Raw genomic sequence first — 23,812 nt, 5'->3', positions numbered from 1 at the left:
ATTTATACTTTAAGATGGTTCTGAATGCAGGACAGTCACGGGATCTCCAGGAAGGGATTTCCCAGTGCATCTTTGCAGAGGTATGGCTCCTGGATAAACAACAACACAATGCAATATATTCTAGTGGTAATATTGATAAACACAAACATCATAAAAGAATCTGGTGGTCAGGATTTCTTGCCTTTTATATGCCTGATTGGAAGCTCTCTTGACTTAAATGGAGAATCAGGATGTGGAATAATGGTCACCGTTTACCATCTATGGCAACATTTGCGGCCGGTGCATTAGTCTTTGGTGTGACAATTTACCTTTCCTTTTATTGTGTGTGTGTGTGTCTTTGACTTGGTTGTTAGCTCATTTTTTGGTGAAAAATTGGTGTTTTAAATCCCATACCTGGCAGCGTGGGCTCATAATCTAAATTGAGCAAATGCACTTTTTGTTGTGCTTGCTTCAAATTACATGCTAAACTAATCCCATTTCCTGTTTAACTGAACAGGTGCCTGTTAAAACCTCCCCATAACACTCCACGCTGAGAGTTCTCCGGCTGTCCTCATCAACATTTCTCTCGAGGCTTGTGACATACAAACAGATTGATGAGGCTTTCAACTCACCAGTGTTAGCAGGATCTTACCCCCGTCCCTTGCTGCATTTATATGGAATGTGCTTTGAGATTGTTCCGAAACTCAAACGGTGCGATACTGAGAACCACCTGCTGGGCCTTTCCAACTTCTTCGTAGTTTTTTGTAGCTTTCTAGTGTTTGCGCTTTCCTCATCCCCCCCCCCCCACCCCGCCCCAAGGCATTTAATTTGCACATAAATATTTAATTTGTAATTCCAAAGATTGACTTTACTTACCGAATGCCAGTTTGCAATTCCAGCCTTCCTGTAATTTAACTCATACTGCAGTTTCTCTGAAAAATCATATTTCAAATGTAACCGACCAGTCATCCTCTTGTACGATATGTTCAAAGGTGTTTTGGGTCTCTCTGAAACAATCAATACCGACCAATTAAAATTTAGGCGCAATCATCCAACTTTGGTTATGCTATTATCTTTTTAACTGAATGTGACTCCCTGAACTGCTCAGTCACAGTGGTGTCCTCAACTTTGTGACAGAAAAGCATGAGCTTTTCTGTTAACCTTAATGATTTTGCTCAATTTTACATCAAGGGTTTTCATATCACAAAATCGGAAGAGTTGAGCTATAATAATCCATCAGATCCTTACACATCTGTTATACTCCAGATGTGTCGGTGACGACTTGATGGCCGAAGCTCCTCTTCTGCACTGTATTTTCTGTGATGTAAAACAGCTATACAGGGCATTGGTGCGACCACATCTGGAGTACTGTGTACAAGATGGGTCTCCTTGTTTAAGGAAAGATGCAAATACACTGGAAGCAATTTAGAGAAGGAATACCAGGAACGGGTAGGTTGGTTTATAAGAAAAGGTTGCGCAGGCTAGGCTTGCATCCATGCTGGTGTGAGCTGGCAAAAATGGGAACACCAGTCTGCTGCAGCAACATGACTACTCTCTGAAATTGCCGCATGAAGGTCTTGATCTTTATCAGGCTACTCAGTTGAACTGTATAGAAGGTGGAGACTTCCCGATAGGAAGAGAAGAAAACCGAAGCGCAAATCAATTTTGGCTACATAATTATAGAATACCATGCAGTGCAGAAGGAGGCCATTTGGCCCATCGAGTTCCTACTGACCCTCCAAAAGAGCACCCACCGAGGCCCACTCCCCTATCCTAACCCTGTAACCTCACACAACCCTGGACACCAAGGAACAATTTTATCATTGCTGATCCACCTAGCCTCCACATCAGAGCACCCGGAGGAAACACAGACAGGGGGAGAACGTGCAGACTCCACCCAAGGCTGGAATCGAAACCGGGTCTGTGGTGTCGTGAGACAGCGGTGCTAACCACTGTGCCACCATACCGTCCGTACTTAAAGAAGTGCTGGCTCCTTGAACTGGTACATGAGGTACGCTTCTGAAAATGAACCATAGCACAAGTGTTTTTTAAACCTGCCAAATGATCAGAAATGGCCTCAGATCTACATTTAGCTGCACAAATAGCTAAATGCCAAATCTGTTCCAAAATGTATTACCTAGTTATTTATTGGAAGGAATCCTCTTATTCTAAGCTAAAGGCCGTTGAAAGTGTTGCACATTCACCCTGCAGTGAACAGTTGAAAACACAACTCACAAAGTATTCTCAAGATTACCACCGATACAATGGTGCTGCAAATGTGTTGTGACCTTCAGCAAAAAAACCTATGTGTAACTTTCACTTTTGATTATTTTGAGGAACCTTTGAGAATTGACCAGTTTGACTTGTTTTATCCAATTAGTATTTTATTCCTGGTATCTTGATAAGCACTAATTTAGAGCCAGTAATTGATGTCTTATGACTGGGTCCTTCATAGAATACAGGTCAAGAAACAGATACGAATGAGATGCTTCCCAGAAATTAGAGTACGTTACCTGACTCCTGAGGTATCAGTGTGATAGGCCTTGTTCTCTGACTCATGTTTTTCGGATCTGTCGTTTCTACCCATATTGTTGCATTTTCCGAAATGTAAAGATCTTTTCGTTGAATTGTGTAATATGTACTGGTGGTGATTACAGATTTTATACTGTTACGAGATTTTCTACTGCTGAAAAGCGAAACAGAGTTGTTGCAAATTTCAATCATTTTACACGTGGAAAATGTGATCTTACATAATCATTTGTAAATAACTTTTCTTCATTAAAAACAATCAAAACTTCTTGTAAGGGCATCAATTATTGATTAATTATTGGCACATAATGATACAAGTCTGGAAATAACTATTAAAAAATAAGCAAAATACTGCAGATGCTGGAAATCTGAAATAGAAGCAGAAAATGCTGGGAAAACTGAGCAGGTCTGATAGGACCTGTGGAGAGAGAAACAATCCATACGACTTCTTGCTGCCAGTCATATAATTGGATGAATGTTTGATGCACTTGTATGATTTTCCACTCTCCGTTATTTTAACATGATTTAGTTTATTTAAAAATCAATACATTAATTCTTCAGTCGAAATAATAGAGAAATATTGGGCGCGATTTAACCAGACAAAAACAGAGTCCGGGCACCATTGTCGCCGTGAACTCCCCCCCCCCCCCCACCCTCACACCCAACCTCTGGACCCCCTCCACTGCACCCAACATATCTCTTGGGGGGGATCCCTGACCAGAGCCTGACCACCCAGGCCTGTGAGACCCCCCCCCCCCCCTCTCCCCCCCCCCCCCCCCCCCCCCCCAGCTGTCGCTATGCCTGGTCCACGTTTGTGGAAACCAGTGCGTAACGGCACGCGGGCGAGGTTCCCCAGGCACGGCCGTTATTTCCTGGGCTCTGGAGAATACGGCGCAGCCATATTTAAATGAGCCATTCTCTGATCTCACCCAGCAAGGGCGAGATCCAGATCGTGACGTCTCACAAGATCTCGTTAAATCTTGCGAGATGTTTTGAGCGTCTCGAATCTCGTGAAAGGCCTCTCGGGCTCGGCAAGGCCATTAAATCGTATCCGACATACACAGCAATATTGTCGGTAGTCTTTTTCCAGCCATACCGTGCGTCTTTAAGTTAGATTCAGCATTGCTCGGAGGTCAGTAATTGGGCTGGGAAAGAAGTTGATGAAGGATAGAGAGGGAGGAACATGAGGGGAGAAAGAAGTGAAAGTTAGGATGGGATATTTGTAGAATACCAACATATCCAAAGGCAGTGAAATGCTGATTCCAATCATCTGTCCCTCTAAATGCTGCAAAGTGAGACACCCATCCACCCCACTGACCCGACGCTGAGCCTGTCCGGAACAGCAAGACCAGAAAATTCCCCTGATAGCAACTATCCAATTAACAGCGAGAATCCCAGAAGACATATTGCAATGGGATGTTGCAGGGGTGAGGTGGGTGCATTCGATGAGACCCTTCAACAATGAATCTGTTCCATTTAAAGCTGTTTTGCACTTACATCATGCACGCCTGCCTAAGCCTCACTATTTCGCAGGGAATTAAATGATAAGGGCCGGAATTCTCCAACCCCCCCCCCCGCAGGGTCGGAGAATCGCCCGGGGCCGGCGTAAATCCCGCCCATGCCGTGGCCGGAATTCTCTGCCAAATGGAAATTGGCGGGGGGGGGGGAATCGTGCCGTGCCGGTCGGCGGGCCCCCCACGGCCGGCGATTCTCCGGCCCGCAATGTGCCGAAGTTCCGCCGCTGTCAGGACTCTCCTGCTGACGTGGTTGAAACCACCTCTGGTGCCGGCGGCCCGAGCGGGCCCCGGGGTCCTGGGGGGAGCGTGGGGCAATCTGACCCCAGGGGGTGCCCCCACGGTGGCCTGGCCCGCGATCGGGGCCCACCGATCGGCGGGCCGGCCTGTGCCGTGGGGGCACTGTTTTTCTTCCGCCGCCGCCAGGGACTCCACCATGGCGGAGGCTGAAGAGACCCCCTCCACCGCGCATGCGCCGGGGTGACGTCAGCAGCCGCTGATGCTCCAGCGCATGCGCGGACTCACCAGTGAAGGCCTTTCGGCCAGCTGTGGCGCCGGTCGGTGGGGAACCAAAGGCCATTCACGTTGGTTGGCGGGGCACCAACCACTCCGGCGCGGGCCTGGCCCCTAAAGGTGCGGAGAAATCCGCACCTTTGGGGAGACCTGACGCCGGAGTGGTTCTCGCCACTCCGGTACACCGGGACCCCCCGCCCCGCCGGGTAGGGGAGAATCCCGGCCAAGATTTGAATTCTCAAATAGTTGTCAAATTCAGAAGTCTAGAACTGACAATAACGAGCATTCTTCTGTTATAAAGAAAACAATTGCACTTCATTCCCAAGATGGACAGATTTCAGGAGGAGGAGCAGGAAGCAAATCAAGAGGTTGGAAGAACCTTTAATGTTAAAGAGATGGACAATTGGGTGTACACCCACAAACTTCTACTGATGGTTAAAGATTAGAAATTATTTCTCCCTGTTGAGGTAGATGCGCTGCAAAGGCCTTTACATGCGTAACGGGGGGAAAAAAGCAAATGGACTGCAGGGAACTCACAGCATTTCTCATCATCTCTACAGAAGCAGAAAAAATGCTGTACAACGAGTGAAGGAACTGGTGGCAGATCTTTCAATGTCCATCACTGTAGGCAGGTACTGACCACTCGTGAACTCTTAGTTTCACACATCAACCTAGGCAAGTTAACTTGCTGTGAAGTAGATCATCCAGATACAGCTTCTCTTCAATGCGAAGCATCCTGGAGCAAGTAGCATGCACATGATCCACACCACACAGAGATTTCTTGAAACTCCATGGAAATGCTGGGGAGTGATCTGTAACCCTGGCAGAGCTGGCTATCAACAGGAGGATCTACCTTTCCTGGAATGCTGCCAATGTGCCTGGCTTCTTGTGCTCTGATGAAAAGTCATCGACCTCTGTTAACTCTGTTTGTCCTTTCACAAACGCTGCCGAATCTGTTGAGTATTTCCAGCATTACCCATGTTTTAAATTTCATTTTGCTTTGAGCTTCTTGCATTGCCTGCTTTTCACCTCTAAGAATGGTGAAGTTGGAATCCCCTGGGTAAAAATATTTCCTTTTATTTCAGGGAAATTCCTCAAACCCCAGAATCCGACTTGAGAGAGTCATTAAAATGAAGCCAAGAACCTCGAAAAATAAGCAAATGAAACAGGTAACAAAAGATTGAAATAAGGTGCCTCACACCCTCAGACTGTGCATAAGAAGTTTATCCTCATGTCCCTTTTGGTTCTTTACCATTCATCTTAATTCGGTGTCAGCCGGTACTCAACTATTCCACCAATGAGGACAATGTGGTAACCAATGTTGGCCTAGTTTTGAGCCCGATTAAAATTGGACATCTCAAATTAAAGAATGGGACACGTTAAATTAAAATACAGTGCTCCGATTTAGGGAGGATGTCATTTACTGTCAAACTGAATGTAGGGAAAAGAGAGGGGCGCAATTCCCCCACGCCGGGTGGGAGAATAGTGGGAGGGCCTCCTGACATTTTTCACGCCCTCCCGCTATTCTCCCCCCCCCCCCCAACGCCACGAATCACCGCTCGCCATTTTTTACGGCGAGTGGCGATTCTCCGAGGCCGATGGGCCAAGCGGCCGGCCCTTCACGCCCGTTTCACCACGGCAGTAAACACACCTGCTCGCTGCCGTCGTGAAACGGGCACCAGATGCCCATTTGGGGCATTTAGAGGCCCGATTGGCACGGGAGCACCACAGCTGTGCTCGGGAGGGGACAGGCCCGCGATCGGTGCCCACCGATCGTCGGGACAGCGTCCAAAACAGACGCACTCTTTCCCCTCCACTGCCCGGCAAGATCAAGCCGCCACGTCTTGCTGGGCGGCTGAGGAGAAAGACGGCAACTGCGCATGCGCGGCTGACGTCATCGGCCGCGTCAGCTGCCATGACGCTTGACGTGCGGCCTTGACGACTGTCGTCAAGGCCGCGCCACCGTGACGCACGGGGCCGCGCTCCTAGCCCCGCCCAGGGGGGAGAATCGGCCCCGGAAGTGGCCATGAAGGCTGCCGTGGGTCACGGCCTGTCCCACGGCAGTCTTTACGATTTTCCGCATTTGCAGAGAATCTCGCCCCATGGGTTTGAGCCGGGGGGGATGGATAGTGTACACAGGAAGTGGAGGGAAGTGGGGCTGGTCAAGGTGAAGGATTTGTATTTGGATGAAGGGTTCGCCAGCCTGGAGGAGCTAAGGGAGAGTGTGGAGCATCCGAGCGGGAGTGAGTTCAGGTATATGCAGGTTAGTGACTTTGCGCGAAAGGTTTGGAGAGGGTTCCCTAGGTTGCTAGGATACACCGTTCTGGAGCGACTGCTACTTCCGGATGTGTAAGGGGAGGGAAGGATTGGGGATATATACAAGTGGTTGGGAGAGCAGGGAGGTGAGCGTTGGTGAAGATCAAGAAGAAATGGAAAGCGGAGTTCGGAGGGGAGACCAGTTGGGGAGTATGGAGTGAGGCACTGCATAGGGTAAACGGAACCTCTTCTTGTGCAAGGATGAGCTGATACAGTTTAAGGTGGTGCACAGGATGCATATCATAGAATTTACAGTGCAGAAGGAGGCCATTCAGCCCATCGAGTCTGCACCGGCTCTTGGAAAGAGCACCCTACCCAAGGTCAACAACTCCACCCTATCCCCATAACCCAGTAACCACACCCAACACTAAGGGCAATTTTGGACACAAAGGGCAATTTATCATGGCCAATCCACCTAACCTGCACATCTTTGGACTGTGGGAGGAAACCGGAGCACCCGGAGGAAACCCACGCACACACGGGGAGGATGTGCAGACTCCACACAGACAGTGACCCAAGCCGGAATCGAACCTGGGATCCTGGAGCTGTGAAGCGATTGTGCTATCCACAATGCTACCGTGCTGCCCATATGACTCGGACGAGAATGAGTGGCTTCTTTCAGAGGGTAGCAGATGAATGTGAGAGGTGTGGGTGGGGGCCAGCGAATCACACGCACATGTTTTGGGGTTGCGAAAAATTGGGTAGATTCTGGGCACGAGTGTTTGCGGTCTTAGTCAGGATAGTGGAAGAGGTGGACCCGAACATTTTTGGTGGCGATATTTGGGGTTTCAGAGAAGCCGGAGCTCATGGACAGGAGGATGGCCGATGTCGTGGCCTTTGCCTCTCTAATTGCACGGTGGCGAATTTTGCTGGAGTGGCAGTGGGCATCGCCACGGGGAGCAGCGGCATGGTTGGGTGACCTGTATGACTTCTTGCGGTTAGAGAAGATAAAGTACGAATTAAGGGGCTCAGCAGGGGAGTTTGAGAAAATGTGGGGGATGTTTGTGACCGTCTTTGAGGAGCTGTTCGTCACAGGGGGGTGGGGGCGTGAAAAGGGTTAAAAATCTGTACGGACTGTTGATTGTTGGGAAGTATGTTTCCCGCGGTGTTTATTTTCTGTAACCTGCTTTGATACATATTTGGAATAAAATACATTTTTTTTAAAAAAGGGAACATTTAAAAAAAATTGCAGTGCTCCAGCAAACGGCCTGATGAGAATTCGGACTTGGCCAAGTTGGTACATTCAAACTCAGACAGGTTGCCTGGGCATGTCTGGACCTGCCATGTCAATCACCTATCAAGAGATCATCACACCCTATTTATAGGCACCGGTCTGTTGTCCGCAGCCCAGATTGAGCCAGACTCCCGGGAGCCCAGAGTTTCCGCTGGTACCCTATTTGCTAAGGGGGTAGGTGCAGACCACGCCACTGGAGATGGACACCTGGGCGGGCTCAGCTGTCCTTTCAACTAATCATCATCCAGACCATTGGGTGCTGAGACCTCCTCTCGAGGCCTCATTGGCAGGAAGCCAGAGGAAGTGGCAAAAGGGCGCAAATGGATGGAGGATAAAAATAGGCACCCGAGATACATCGGCAGCAAAGGCTCGTGTGGGAGGTGACCGTCACCATCTGAAGACTGCCCAGGAACGAAGGAAGGAAGGAAGAAACTGTCAGCAAGACCCACCTCCATGACGGCGGACCAAATGGACTCAAGAATCGGGCCCACAGTTCAATCAAGCCATCTTTGGTGGGTAGTATAATTGAATCTTGGGTATTTCTAGGATAATATATTTTGGGTTAATTTATGGATTAATTGTGTGTTTAATAAAGATTGTTTAATTTATACTTGTGTTTGTCCTTTGTTCTGCTCTCTATTAAAAGACACCTAGGTTAAAACCCTTGAGTAAGTAAACTGGTCGAAAGTATCTGAATTGGACAGATACAACAATAGTTTCTTCCTATTTATTCTGTCTCGCCCTCTGATGATGTTGAAGGGCCCCCTCGAGGTTGAGGGAAGTTAAGGGTTTGAAATGGAAAGCAGCGTCACAGTGCCACCAATGGAGAAAGTGTGTATTTCAGGCATGATTTGTGACTGTGAGCCTACCCCACTGATTTTAATGCTGATGTTACCCATGCCCAGGAAAGGTGACCCAAACTTGATGTTTTATCTTGTTATGGACACAGGGCTGGATTCTCCCACCCCGCCCGCCGCAAGAACGCTACGGGCAAGACGCCGACAATGGAAAAAAAATCCATTGACCTCGGGCGGAATTCTCTGGTCGGCGGGCGGACGGAGAATCCCACCCACAGTGTTATAAGAACGTGAAAACACTTATGTGTCATCTCTTCCTCCCACCAATGACAATTCTGTTCATAGCCCAAAGGAACAGTTTTAGTCGTGTAAATGTAAGGGCCAGCACCCAAATTAAATGTAAAGACGTGTTATCAGATGTATTTATGTATATCTGCAGCAAATTCTGGCTCTCTACTCCAATACTTGTAGATCACCCTCAAATTTGCTCTGTCACTGGCTTGAAAATTCTTGAGTCCTTGACGCAGCGATGTTGGTGTGACTTGATGTGATTCATAGAAATATAGGAACAGGAATAGGTTATTCAGCCCCTCGAACCTGATCTAATAATAATAATTGCTGATTGTCACAAGTAGGCTTCAATGAGGTTACTGTGAAAAGCTCCTAGTCGTCACATTCCGGCGCCTGTTCAGGGAGTCCAGTTCGGGAATTGAACCCGCGCTGCTGGCCTTGCTCTGCATTACAAGCCAGCTGTTTAGCCCACTGTGCTAAACCAGCCCCTGCCAGTATTTCAACAAGATTATGACTGATTTATACTCTTATCATAGAATACTACAAATAGCATGAATTTGAAAAGTGTGGATAAGCAGCGAGATCTTGGTGTCCAGCGGCATGAATCCTTAAAGATGGCCAGGCAAGTTGATAAGGTCTTTATACGGACCGATGCTAGCAGCGTGGGTTCAGTTTCCGTACTGGCTGAGGTTACTCACGAAGGCCCTGTCTTCTCAACCTTGCTCCTCACCTGAGGTGTGGTGACCCTCAGGTTAAATCAACACCTGACAGCCCTCAAAGGGGGAAATCAGCCTATAGTCCTCTGGGATTGTGGTGACGTTTATATATAAATGGAGGGACAGAAAAGCAAAGAGATCGTGTTTGAACTTTATAAATCACTGGTTAGGCTTTGGCCATTCGGAAAATTCTAGGCATCACACTTCAGGAAAGATGTAAAGGCCTTAGAAAGGGCACAGAGGAGGGTTACCACAATGTTACCAGGGATAAGGGGCTTCAGTTACGAGGAGAGGTTGAACCTTCTCCTCAAGGAGACTGTCTTCCTTGGAACACAGAACCTAACACGGGTTTGCAAGATGATGCGAGGTTTTGCCAGAGTAGACAGAGAAAAGCTGTTCCCTCAGTCTAGTGGGTCGATAGCCAGAGGTTCAAAATCATCAGCAAAAGAACTAGAGGGGAGATGAAGAAAAATATTTTCACTTAGAGAGTTGTCGGGATCTGAAACATATGCTGAAAAAGTAGCGGAAGTTGATACCATAAATAAATTAAGAGTGAACTGGACTGGTAGTTGGGAATGAGGAACCTAATGGGCAATGGATTATAATCAGTAATGAAGCACTAAGCACAACTGCTTTTTCAAAGAATCAGCATAGTTATGAGCAGCTCTCAGTTCCCATGATTGTATCAACGCCCATCTTAACTCCATATCCCATTGTACCCTTGTGCTAGTAAAAACTGTGGGAGATAGTTTCACACTTCTACCAATCTTTGTATGAATAAGCGTTTCCTAACTTCTCTCTTGAACAGATTGGTTCTCATACTAAGGTGAATGTCCCCTTGTTCTAAACTCCTTCATCAATGGAAAAGATTTACTCTATCAATTCTTCTCAAAATCCTAAAAAACCTCAATCTTTACATTGCAGAGACTACAAGTTGAGTTTATAGACTCCCTACACTTAATTTAACCCTTGAAGCCCTGGTAATTTTCTGATGGATTCGTGCCAGAATTCCTCCCAGGCCATCATCCTTCCTAAGATACAGTACGCAGTACTTCAGATGTGGTCCAACCAGAGTTTTGTATAGCTGCAGCAAAACTGCCTCCTCTTTACATTCTGTCTCACTAGATAGCAAAGCTAATATTATGTTAGCCTTTTGGATTAGTTTTTGTACCTGACCACTATATTTTAATGATCTGTGTTCATAGATCCCTGAATCTCTTTTGACCCCCCACTGTTCCTTACTTTTGACCATTTAGAAAATATGTATATCTATCCTTTTTTGATCCAAAATGGATGCCCTTGTGGTTACTTACAGTGAAATCCATCTGCCACAATCTAGCCCACTCACTTAATCTATAAATATCGTTTTTCTAACATTCTGCTTTCATCTACTTACTACTTACTATGCCACCAATCTTTGTACCATTGGCAAACTTTGATATATGGTTCTCTATTGTGATATCCAAGTAATTAATATTGTGAATAATTGAACCTGCAACACAGTTCCTTGTGGGATATCCCGCAGTCACTTCCTACTAATGTGAGTACACACCCACTATCCCTACCTTCTGTGTTCTACCGTATAATCACTCTCCTAACCATGAGCTCCATTTTATTTCATAGAGTTTACAGTGTAGAAGGAGGCCATTCGGCCCATCGAGTATGCACCGGCTCTCGGCAAGAGCACATGCCTCCACCTCATCCCCGTAACCCAGTAACCCCACCTAGCTTTTTGGACACTAAGGGCAATTGATCATGGCCAATCCACCTTACCTGCACATCTTTGGACTGTGGGAGGAAACTCCAGAGCACCCGGAGGAAACCCACGCAGGCATGGGGGAGAAAGTGCAAACTCCACACAGACAGCCACCCGAGGCCGGAATTGAACCCGGGACCCTGGAGCTGTGAGGCAGCAGTGCTAACTACTGTGCCGTCATTTTAGCAATGTTTTCTTAGGTGGAATTTTATGGAGTATCTTTTGGAAGTCCATATAGGCTACATTCATAGACATGTTGCTGTTACTGGCTTTGTCTACTGCTTTAGTTGCTTCCTCAAAAAATTCAATTAGATTCGTGAGACATGACCTTTCCGTTGAAAAATCCTGTTGGCTTTCTCTAATGAGCTCAGTCACTCTGTTCTTAATTGTAGATTCCAGTAACTACCCCACGATATATGTTAGACCAGGGGTGGGCAAACTACGGCCCGCGGGCCGCATGCGGCCCGCCAAAGGTTTTTATGCGGCCCACCAAGATCAAGTCATAAAAAAATTTTTAAAAATTGTTTTTTGTAAAAAATGTTTTTTTTTATATAAGGTTAATTGGGGGGGGGGGGGGGGGCTGTTGGGTTACTGGTATAGGGTGGATACGTTGACTTGAGTAGGGTGATCATTGCTCGGCACAACATCGAGGGCCGAAGAGCCTGTTTTGTGCTTTACTGTTCTATGTTCTATATGAGGCGCCCAGAATCATAATCGGGTGAAGCGCCATTTTTGAAAAGTAGAGAAAAAGAGGGCTAAAGGCAGGATGCCGCCGGGGGAAGCGCTGAGGTATATGCCGCACGCTAATTGGTTACAACCGGGACTATTAATTAATATACTATGCGGCCCTTTAAAATTGTGAATTTCTGAATGTGGCCCTTGCACAGAAAAGTTTGCCCACCCCTGTGTTAGACTAACAGGTATATAATTTCCTAGTTCTTCTCTCACCATTCTTAAACAATGGAGTTCCATTTTCAATTTTCCAATCTAAAGGCACAGTTCCTAAGTTGAGGGAGCTTTAGAATATTATGGATAAAGTAACTGCACTTTCTGACCTACCTCCTTTAAAAACCTATGGTACAAACCAACAAGTTCTGGGGATTTGTCAGTCTTCAGAGTGGCTTTTTTATAATACTTCTAATACTAAGTTACATTTGTGCCACACAAGTAACAGGCATAGTGGTTAGCACTGTTGCTTCACAGCGCCAGGGGCCCGGGTTCGATTCCCGGCTTGCGTCACTGTCTGTGCGGAGTCTGCACATCCCCCCCGTGTCTGCGTGGGTTTCCTCCGGGTGCTCCGGTTTCCTGCCACAAGCCCCGAAAGACGTGCTGTTAGGTGATTTGGACATTCTCCCTCAGTGTACCCGAACACTGGGTATGTTCGGGTACATATGACGACTGGGAGGTTTTCACAGTAACTTTACTGCAGTGTTAATGTAAGTCTACCTGTGACACTATTAAAGATTATTTCCAACACGCAAGAATCTAACCATCTCTCCTCGACATTCAATAGCATTACCAAGACTCCTTAGGCAGCACTTTCCAAACTTATGACCTACCATCTAGCAGGTCAAGGGCAGTAGACTCAAGGAACACCGACAACTGGAAGCCTCCAAACCCGCACTATCCGAACTTGGAAATATATAACCATTCCTTCATGTTGCTGGGGCAAAATCTTGAAACTCCCTCCCTAACAACACTGGGTGTACCTAGGCCACAGGGATTGCAGCAGTTCAAGAGGGCAGCTCACCACCACCTTCTGATTACCACATACCATCCACTGTCAGCCGATGAATCAGTACTACTCCAAGTTGAACACCAGTTGGAGGAAGCACTGAGGGGGCAAGGGCACAGAATGTATTCTGGGTAGGGAACTTCAATGTCCATCACCAAGTGTGGCTCAGTAGCACTGCTATTAGCGAAGATAGCCGAGTCCTAAAGGACGTAACTGCTAGACTGATTGTACTCAGCCACAATCAGTAACCTCATGTCTCCCACTCTACCACCAAGCCAGGGGATCAACCCTGGTTCAATGAAGTATACAGGCGGGCATTCCTGGAGCAACATCAGGCATACCAAAAAATGAGGTGTCAACCTGGTGAAGACACAACACAGGACTACTTGTGTGCTAAACAACACAAGCAGCAAGTGTTAGATAGAGCAAAGCGATTCCACAACCAATGGGGCAGATCTAAACTCTGCAGTCCTGCCGATCCAGTCATGAATGGTGGTGGACAATTAAACAACTCACTGGAGGAAGCTCCACAAATATCCCCATTCTCAATGATGGAGAAGCGCAGCACATCTGTGCAAATGACAAAGCTGCAGCATTCGCAATAATCTTCAACATGAAATGCTGAGTGGACGATCCATCTCAATCTACTCCAGAGGTTCCAAGTATCACAGATGCCAGTCTTCAGCCAATTCAATTAACATCATGTGAGATCAAGAAATCGCTGAAGGCACTGGATACTGCAACGGCAATGGGACCTGACAATATTCCGTCAATGGTACTGAAGACTCATGCTCCAGAACTTCCCATGCGCCCAGCCAAGTTATCCAGTACAGCTACAACACTGGCACCTACCCGGCAAAGTGGAAAATTGCAGAGCTTTGTCCTGTACACAAAAAGGGGAACAAATCCAACTTGGCCAATTATCGCCCTATCAGTCTACTCTCAATCATCAGTAAATTAATGGACGTGATCATCAACAGTGCTATAAGTGGTACTTACTCAGCAATATGCTGCTCACTGACACTCAGTTTGCGTTCCGCCAGGGTCACTCAGCTCCTGACCACATTATTGCCTTGGTTCAAACATGGACCAACAGCTGAACTCCAGACATGAGGTGTGAGTGACTATCCTTCACATCAAGGCAGCATTTGATCAAGTATGGCATCAAGGGGCCCCAGCAGAACTGGAGTCAATGGGAATCGGGAGGAAACCCTCTAGTGGCTGGAGTCATACCTGGCACAAAGAAAGATGATGTGGAGATGCCGGCGTTGGACTGCGGTGAGCACGTAAGAAGTCTTACACCAGGTTAAAGTCCAACAGGTTTGTTTCAAACCACTAGCTTTCGGAACACTGCTCCTTCCTCAGGTGAATTCACCTTCCAAACCCACGACCATCTATACAGACAAGGGCAGCATATATTTGAAAACACCATCTCCTAGTAATTCCTCACCGAGTCATTCACCATCCTGACTTGGAAATATATCGCCGTTCCTTCACTGTCACTGGGTCAAAATCCAAGAAGTCCCTCCGTAACAGCACAGTGGGTGTACCTCCACCCTATGAACTTCACGGATTCAGGAAGGCAGCTCATCACCATCTTCTCAAGGGCAACTAGGGAAGGGCCAGCGAAGCACATCACGTAAAAATGAATTTGAAAAATATTTAAAATCTCAGGGAGGGTGACCTACTTCACCACCCAACATACTCTCCACCTGACCCAAGTAAACAGTCACTACTGTCCTAACCTACTCAATCAAGTGGCCACTGCCATTACCTGCGCAGCCAAGTAAATGTAGAAGACCCGGAGGAAACTCCGGCAGTCACGGGGAGAATGTACAACTTCACACAGTCACCCAAGGCCAGAATTGAACCCAGGTCCCTGTGCTGCGAAGCAACCGTGCTAACCACTATGTTGCCATACTGCCTTGTCTGTACACAAAATGAAGGGTACCTAAAAAATGTCCTCCCTCATTATAAAAGCAAGGATTACAGCACATATATAAACACAAAACTAGGTAAATAGAGCACAACCCCTCATGTCACACTACCAACCCAGCATGATTTTTGCAATATAACAGGATAACGGGCGACAAACACCTCTGAGCTCAAATATCATTCACCCTCGTCAGGATGAAAGACGTTAACACAAAATCAGCGATATAATCATAATAGAACATTACAGCGCAGTACAGGCCCTTCGGCCCTCGATGTTGCACCGACCTGTGAAACCACTCTAAAGCCCATCTACACTATTTCCTTATCACCCATATGTTTATCCAATGACTAGGGGCCTCACGGTAGCATGGTGGTTAGCATCAATGCTTCACAGCTCCAGGGTCCCAGGTTCGATTCCCGGCTGGGTCACTGTCTGTGTGGAGTCTGCACGTCCTCCCCATGTGTGCGTGGGTTTCCTCCAGGTGCTCTGGTTTCCTCCCACAGTCCAAAGATGTGCGGGTTAGGTGGATTGGCCATGCTAAATTGCCCGTAGTGTAAGGTTAATGGGGGGATTGTTGGGTTACGGGTATACGGGTTACGTGGGTTTAAGTGGGGTGATCATTGTTCGGCACAACATTGAGGGCCGAAGGGCCTGTTCTGTGCTGTACTGTTCTATGTTCTATGACTATTTAAATGCCCTTAATGTTGGCGAGTCCACGACTGTTACAGGCAGGGCATTCCACGCACTTACTACTCTCTGAGTAAAGAACCTACCTCTGACATCTGTCCTATATCCATCTCCCCTCAATTTAAAGCTATGTCCCCTCGTGCTTGCCATCAGCATCCGAGGAAAAAGGCTCTCACTGTCCACTCTATCTAATCCTCTGATCATCTTGTATGCCTCAATTAAGTCACCTCTTAACCTTCTTCTCTCTAACGAAAACAGCCTTAAGTCTCTCAGCCTTTCCTCATAAGATCTTCCCTCCATACCAGGCAACATCCTGGTAAATCTCTGCACCCTTTCCAATGCTTCCACATCCTTCCTATAATGGGGCAACCAGAATTGCACGCAATACTCCAAATGCGGGCGCACCAGAGTTTTGTACAGCTGCAACATGACCTCATGGCTCCGAAACTCAATCCCTCTACCAATAAAAGCTAACACACCGTACGCCTTCTTAACAACCCTATCAACCTGGGTGGCAACTTTCAGGGTTCTAAGTACATGGACACTGAGATCTCTCTGCTCATCCACACTACCAAGAATCTTACCATTAGCCCAGTACTCTGTCTTCCTGTTAACCCTTCCAAAATGAATCACCTCTCACTTTTCTGCATTAAGCTCCATTTGCCACCTCTCAGCCCAGCTCTGCAGCTTATCTATGTCCCTCTGTAACCTGCAACATCCTTCCGCACTGTCCACAACTCCACCGACTTTAGTGTCACCTGCAAATTTACTCACCCATCCTTCTACGCCCTCCTCCAGGTCATTTATAAAAATGCCAAACAGCAGTGGCCCCAAATCAGATCCTTGTGGTACACCAGTAGTAACTGAACTCCAGTCTGAACATTTCCCATCAACCACCACCCTCTGTCTTCTTACAGCGAGCCAATTTCTGATCCAAACTGCTCAATTACCCTGAATCCCATGCCTTCGTATTTTCTGCAATAGTCTACCATGGGGAACCTTATCAAACGCTTTACTGAAATCCATATACACCACATCAACTGCTTTACCCTCGTCCACCTGTTTGGTCACCTTCTCAAAGAACTCAATAAGGTTTTTGAGACACAACCTACCCTTCACAAAACCGTGTTGACTATCCCTAATTAAATTATTATTTTCTAGATGATTATAAATCCTATCTCATATAAACCTTTCCAAGACTTTGCCCAAAACAGAAGTAAGGCTCACTGGTCTATAGTTACCGGGGTTGTCTCCACTCCCCTTCTTGAACAAGGTGACAACATTTGCTATTCTCCAGTCTTCTGGCCTACTGGCACTGTTCCTGGAGACAATGACGACATAAAAATCAAAGCCAAAGGCTCATCAATCTCCTCCCTAGCTTCCTATAGAGAATCCTAGAGTAATCCCATCTGGCCCAGGGGGCTTATCTATTTTCACACTTTCCAGAATTTTTAACACCTCCTCCATATGAACCTCAAGCCCGTCTAGTCTAGTAGCCTGTATCTCAGTATTCTCCTCGACAATATTGTCTTTTTCCTGCGTGAATACCGCCAAAAAATATTCATTTCGCACCTCTCCTATCTCCTCGGACTCCACGCACAACTTCCCACTACTGTCCTTGACTGGCCCTACTCTTACCCTAGTCATTCTTTTATTCCTGACATACCTATAGAAAGCTTTATGGTTATCCTTGATCCTACCTGCCAAAGACTTCTCATGTCCCCTCCTGGCTCTTCTTAGCTCTCTCCTTAGGTCCTTCCTAGCTAACTTGTAACTCTCGAGCGCCCTAACTGAACCTTCACATCTCATCTTTACAAAAGCCTCCTTCTTCCTCTTGACAAGTGATTCAACTACTTTAGTAAACCACGGTTCCCTCGCTCGACCACTTCCTCCCTACCTGACAGGTACATACTTAGCAAGGACACGCAGTAGCTGTTCCTTGAACGAGCTCCACATTTCAATTGTGCCCATCCCCTGCAGTTTCTTTCCCCATCTTATGCATCCTAAGTCTTGCCTCATCGCATCATAATTGCCTTTCCCCCAGCTATAACTCTTTCCCTGCGGTATATACCTATCCCTTTCCATCGCTAAAGTAAACGTAATCGAATTGTGGTCACTATCACCAAAGAGCTCACCTACCTCCAAAACTAACACCTGCCCTGGTTCATTACCCAGTACCAAATCCAATGTGGCTTTGCCTCTTGTTGGCCTAGCTACATACTGTGTCAGGAAAACCTCCTGCACACATTGGACAAAAACAGACCCATCTAAAGTACTCGAACTATAGCGTTTCCAGTCAATATTTGGAAAGTTAAAGTCCCCCATAACAACTACCCTGTTACTTTCTCTCCAATCCAGAATCATCTTTGCAATTCTTTCCTCGACATCTCTGGAACTTTTCGGAGGCCCTTATAAAACTCCCAAAGGGACAAAGTTCGGGATTAGTGATGAACTGCAGGATAATATCATTGTCTACAGAGCTTGGAAAGGGTAAAACCATGATTGGATCGTCGAGCAACATCCAGCATCCATCCAGAGTTTCACCAAAGCCTTTGCACCTCCGCCATGTCATAGTCCTGAAGCCCCAGTAGTAGGAAACCTAGGCCCTGGAGGGTGGCGACAACCAGTCACATCAGGCCACCTCCAACCCTGCTCGGCAAACATTGGGGACGAGACAACACAAGAGCAGTGGTCAGAACCCTCAACCGGCTCCAACCTTGAAGACCGGACATAATGTGCTCCATCGAACTCGAAATGCCCAACCTATAGCTCGAGATTGTGACAGCTTGGCAGCCAGTTCTCAAATTCGACTGAGCACTCAGTCCCAAATCCCTTGGACGCCCAGGTGCACGTACACTCCCTGTGTAGCCCCATCTCCCTGAATTGAGCAGGATGTTTTTACATTGCGTGCATTCAGAGTTCCAAGGGCAGAGGATGAGCCCCCACTGAGCAGAATGCCCTATTTACTGATAGAATTCTCTTCCCCGCTTCATCTTTAGGTTATCTCACAGTTAACCAATGTGAGCACCAATAAATGACCTGTGCCATGGGACCGAGATCGTCATCCACTACTTCCCTCACAATGGCAGCCATCTCGACGTCAATGGCATCGCTGAGGTGTCGGCCTGCCCACTAGCGAAACCATCACTGCGAACTGGGGCCCACGCCAGCTGCCTCTGACCGCCTCAGTCAAACAAAGATTTTCTTTATTTAACGCAATTTCCCATCGCCAAAATCTAGCCAGGATCCTAGCACAGGGCATACACACCAGGATCAAATAATTATGGGTTGTGCATCAAAGAAAAAAAAGGATTAAAGGATGAGTAATGCCAGAGCTCGCAAATATGCAGCCGCTCCTGCGTTCCCCCCTCCCTGGCTTTTTTGGTCAGTCTTAGAAAGATATTCTATTTACCATGACCAAATCTTGATGAAGGATCGCACCAGAAAGACTCAGAACTGCTGACTGAATCTGGTACATTTCCAGGAACATTAAATGATATGATAGCGTACAGCATAGCTGTGTCATTAAAGAACTATCAAAATAGCTCACTCCCCTCTTCTTTGCATGGAGTCCTGCAATCTCTTCCTAACCATTTATCCAGTTCCCTGTTGAATGTTACCACTGAATCTGCTTCCATTAATTTTTCAGGCACTGCATTCAAATCAGAAGAACTTGCTTTCTTTGTGGTGTTTCCGAATCTTTGGCCATTTAACTTAAAGAGGAACATAAGAACAAGGGCAGGCCACTTAGCCCCTCGAGTCTGTTGTACCATTATCATATCAACAGATGTCAAAAAAAGCAGTAGTTGCAACACCAACCTCTGGGAAACGCACTACAGATTCCTTCTGGTCTGGAAAACAATAATTTGCCGATACGCTCTGCTCTCTGTCCCTTAGCCAATTCTGCATCCACACAGGCACTGCCACTTTAAACTCAAAGGCTTCAATTTTGCCAATATGCATTTGGTACTTTACCAAATGCCTCCTGAAAGTCCACGCATGCACGTTGACTACACTACCTTCATCAATCCATTCCATTACTTCATCAAAGAACTCAATCAAGTTAGTCAAAACACATTTTGCCTTTTACAAATCGGAGTTGGCTTTCATTTATTAACCCATAATTTTCCAAGTAATCTTGTCCTGGATTATTTTCTCTAAGCGTTTCTCCACCACCAGCATGCCTGGGCCTGTAGATGCCATGTTTATCTCCTATTTTTCAAACGGAGGTCTAATGATTGTAAATCCTCTAGTCCAGCGGCACCTCTCCCAAACTTAAAGAGTATTGAAATGTTGCGGACAGACTCCTCAACTTCCACCCTACTTCACTCAGCAGCTCAGCGTGTATCCTATCCAAACCGGGTGATTTGCCAATGCTTTAAGTACATCCTCTTTTATCCAATTTATCTATTTTTATCCTAACCAATTTCTGTACGATCTCCTCCTTTACTGTGACATTAGCAGCACCCTCAACTTTAATTAAGACCGATGATGAACACTATTTTCGTTCCTCAGTAATGCCTTCTGCCTCCACGGGAAGATCTCCTTTTTGGATCGTAATTGACTCCATCCTTTCTTTGACTATCCATTTACTATGTTTACGAGAGATTTTTGGATTCACTTGTATGTTACCTGTTAATCTAATCTCATGTACGTCCTTTGCTACTCTTATTTCCGTTCTAATTTTTCTTTGTGCTTTCTGTTTCTGGCTTAGTCTTCCAATTAATTATGGAACTGGCATTTATCATATGCCTCCTTTCTCGGTTTCATTTTAATTTCCATAACTTTAGTCACTCAGCAATCTCTAGCTTTGGATGTCCTTTCTTTCTCTCTCATGCGAATGTGTCGAGGCTATACCCCAAAAAAACCCTCTCTGAAGATCTCATTGAACTCATTTGCTTTATTTCTTGCCAATCTTTAATTCCAATCTACCTTGGCCAGATAACTTTTGAACTCAATGAAATTAGTCCTTCTCCAGTTGAGTTTTCACGTTTGATTTTCTCTCATCCTTTTGCACAACTGTTCTCAACATAATGATATTGTGATCACTGTTTCCCAACTGCTCCCCCACTGAAACCTACTCCACTTGGTCACTCATTGCCCAGATCCAGGAAAAACGCTGCTTCTTTCTCCATTTGGCTGACAAGATACCTCGCAAGCAAGTTATCTTTAGACATGTCAGGAATTCCTATTACACCAACACCTCCCCCCCCCCCCCCCACCCCTGCCCTTAATACTGTTATTTTCTCAGTCTGCTTTGTTTTACATTCCCAACATTTGCAATTTTTCTTTTTATACATTCATTATTTAACACATCCAAGTTAAAATAAAACAGAATCTGCAATGATGGAATCCAACTGAACTCACAGCCAGGATATGTTTAGTGTGTAGGCAGTAGCATTTGTGTGGTGACTTCCAGGGGTCCATGAGCAGGTCAAGCCATTTTCAATTTCTCCAACGTAGTAGCATTCCAGGTCATGTGGTCCATCTGACGTGCACAAGATCAAACACACATTCTTTATGACAATGCAAACTGAAATTATCTTTCATCACAACCACTTTTTCATGCTTCAGACATTTTGTAAAGGCATCAAGCTGCGCTGAGCTTCGCTCCAGAGCTATATGTGAGCCTGGAACTCACGGTGAGCGATGCAGTCATATGCAGCCTCTTCGCATGCACATATGAAATTCTACTCACTGCAATTTAAAATCACAAGAACCTGTGTTTATTTAGCACCTTTAATGGAGTAAAACAGTAGCATTAACAAACAGAATTTAGCACTGAGCCATTTCAGGAGACGTAAGCCAGCTGACTAAAAGTTTGGTCAAAGAGGTAGGTTTTAAAGAGTGCCAGGAAGCAGGATAGAGAGGCAGTGGACTTTAGGAAGGGATTTTCAGAGTTCGCGGCCTTGGTAGCTGAAGGTATGGCTGGCATTGGCGGAGTGATTAAAATTGTGGATGCTGATGGGGCCAGAATTGAAAACGTACAGTTGTCTTGGCAGGTTGTAGAACTGCAGGAGATTACAGAGAGAGGAAGGGGTGAGGCCATGGAGAGATTTGAAAACAAGGATGTCTAACATCCAGGGACAATGCTGGAAAATCTCTGCAGGTCTGGCAGCATCTGTAGGGAGAGAAAAGAGCAAACGTATCGAGTCCGATGACTCTTTGTCATTTCTCTGTCATTTCTCTCCCTACAGATGCTGCCAGACCTGCTGAGATTTTCCAGCATTGTCCCTTTCGTTTCAGATTCCAGCATCCGCAGTAATTTGCTTTTGTCTAACATCCAGGATAAGCAACATCAGACTTAGCTTGGTCAAGTCCACTTTAAACGGGAAAACAGACTGGTCCGAACGTTGAGGCGGGCGCACACGTGAGGGATGAGGAGCAACTTGCCGAGGAGATGCAGCCACTAGATTTTTTGACCCACGACTGTGGGCAGGCCAGCCAGCGAGGCGTGAGCGAAAGCCATGAGGTAGTAAGCGAGCCGGTCGGGGTCAGCAGCCGTGGGAGCAGCATAGGGAGCAGGCAAGTAGCAACTCGACTCAGTCACAGCTGAGGGCAGGCCAGCAACAGCAAGGTGAGAGGCGGCAAATCAAGCCTTACCAGCATAGTCAGGCAAGAGGCTGCCTTGATGACTCCAGGCAAGCGAGATTAGTGAGGCTGAGAGTGTGAGGGATTGGCACAGTGTCAGGGTGTGGGGGAGGGGAGTGTGTAGGGGTGAGATTAGCTGTGTCACAGACTTGCATTTAGGCAGTGATCCAGCTTGTATTTTTGTGGCTTGTGTCTTTGTGTTCTGTGGGGCAAGAGTGGGTGGAGTTGTGAAGGCCAAATATCATGGGGGTGGGGCGGGGAGCAAAAACAAAAGCGAGCGCGAGGCCCACAAAGTGGAAATCTGCCCCTGTTTAATATGACTTAGGTCGCAGGCAACACCATTTTAGACGAGTTCAAGTTTATAGAGGGTGGTACATGGGAGGCTGGCCAGGAGTCCATTGGAATAACCAAATTTGGAAGTAACTGTGTCTGAGACAAGGTTTTCAGCAGCAGATGGGTAGCACGGTGGCACAGTGGTTAGCATGGCTGCCTCCAGACCCCATCGGAGCCCCCCTCCCACAGCTCCAGGGATCCAGGTTCAATTCTAGCCTCGGGTGACTGTCTGTGTGAAGTTTCCACATTCTCCCCGTGTCTGCGTGGGTTTCCTCCGGGTAAACCAGTTTCCTTCCACAAGCCCCGAAAGATGTGCAGGTTAGGTGGATTGGCCATGCTAAATTGCCCTTAGTGTCCAAAAAGCTAGGTGGGGTTAGTGGGTTTCAAGGATAGGGTATATGATTCTATGAGTTGAGCTGAGGCAGAGTCAGGTACAATTATGACGGTGGAAATTGATATCATAGTGATGGCACCAATGTGTAGTCCAAGTTGTTTTTAATTAAGGGGCAATTTAGTGTGGCTAATCCACCTAAACTGCACATATTTGGATTGTGGGGGTGAGACCCATACAGGCATGGGAGAATGTGTAAACTCCACACAGACAGTGGCTGGGATCGAACCCGGGTCCTCAGCACCAACGACAGCAGTGCTAACTACTGCACCACCATGCCACCCTATAGTCCAAGTTAATCTCACAACCGAATATGGTTTTCTCCCACTGTCCAAAAATGTGCAGGTGAGGTGGATTGGCCACGCTAAATTGCCCCTTAATATTCAAACGTTAGGTGGGGCTATGGCAACAGGGCGGAGGAGTGGGTAGGGTGCTCTTTTGGAGGGTTGGTGCAGACTAGATGAGCCGAATGGCCTCCGTCTGCACTGTAGGGA

General features: G+C 46.7%; 1 protein-coding gene across 3 annotated transcripts in view; it reads right to left on the bottom strand.

The window, feature by feature from the left end:
• Positions 1-23,812, bottom strand: part of LOC119970654 (interleukin-6 receptor subunit beta) — a 116,850-nt gene that overhangs the window by 59,271 nt on the left and 33,767 nt on the right. For 2 of the 3 annotated variants that reach the window (XM_038805620.1, XM_038805619.1), the window contains 3 exons: positions 21,371-21,491; positions 2,493-2,665; positions 856-986 (listed from right to left, as the gene is read on the bottom strand). In XM_038805620.1, the coding sequence (XP_038661548.1) occupies positions 856-986; positions 2,493-2,665; positions 21,371-21,491 (425 nt within the window). The remainder of the gene's footprint in view (positions 1-855; positions 987-2,492; positions 2,666-21,370; positions 21,492-23,812) is intronic. The other variant, XM_038805621.1, reaches the window with a different exon arrangement.

Source organism: Scyliorhinus canicula, chromosome 8 (genome assembly GCF_902713615.1).
Source record: "Scyliorhinus canicula chromosome 8, sScyCan1.1, whole genome shotgun sequence".
NCBI classification, from domain to species: domain Eukaryota; kingdom Metazoa; phylum Chordata; class Chondrichthyes; order Carcharhiniformes; family Scyliorhinidae; genus Scyliorhinus; species Scyliorhinus canicula.
The sequence above is the reverse complement of the archived record's forward strand: the minus strand, read 5'-3'. Positions and strand labels throughout refer to the sequence as shown.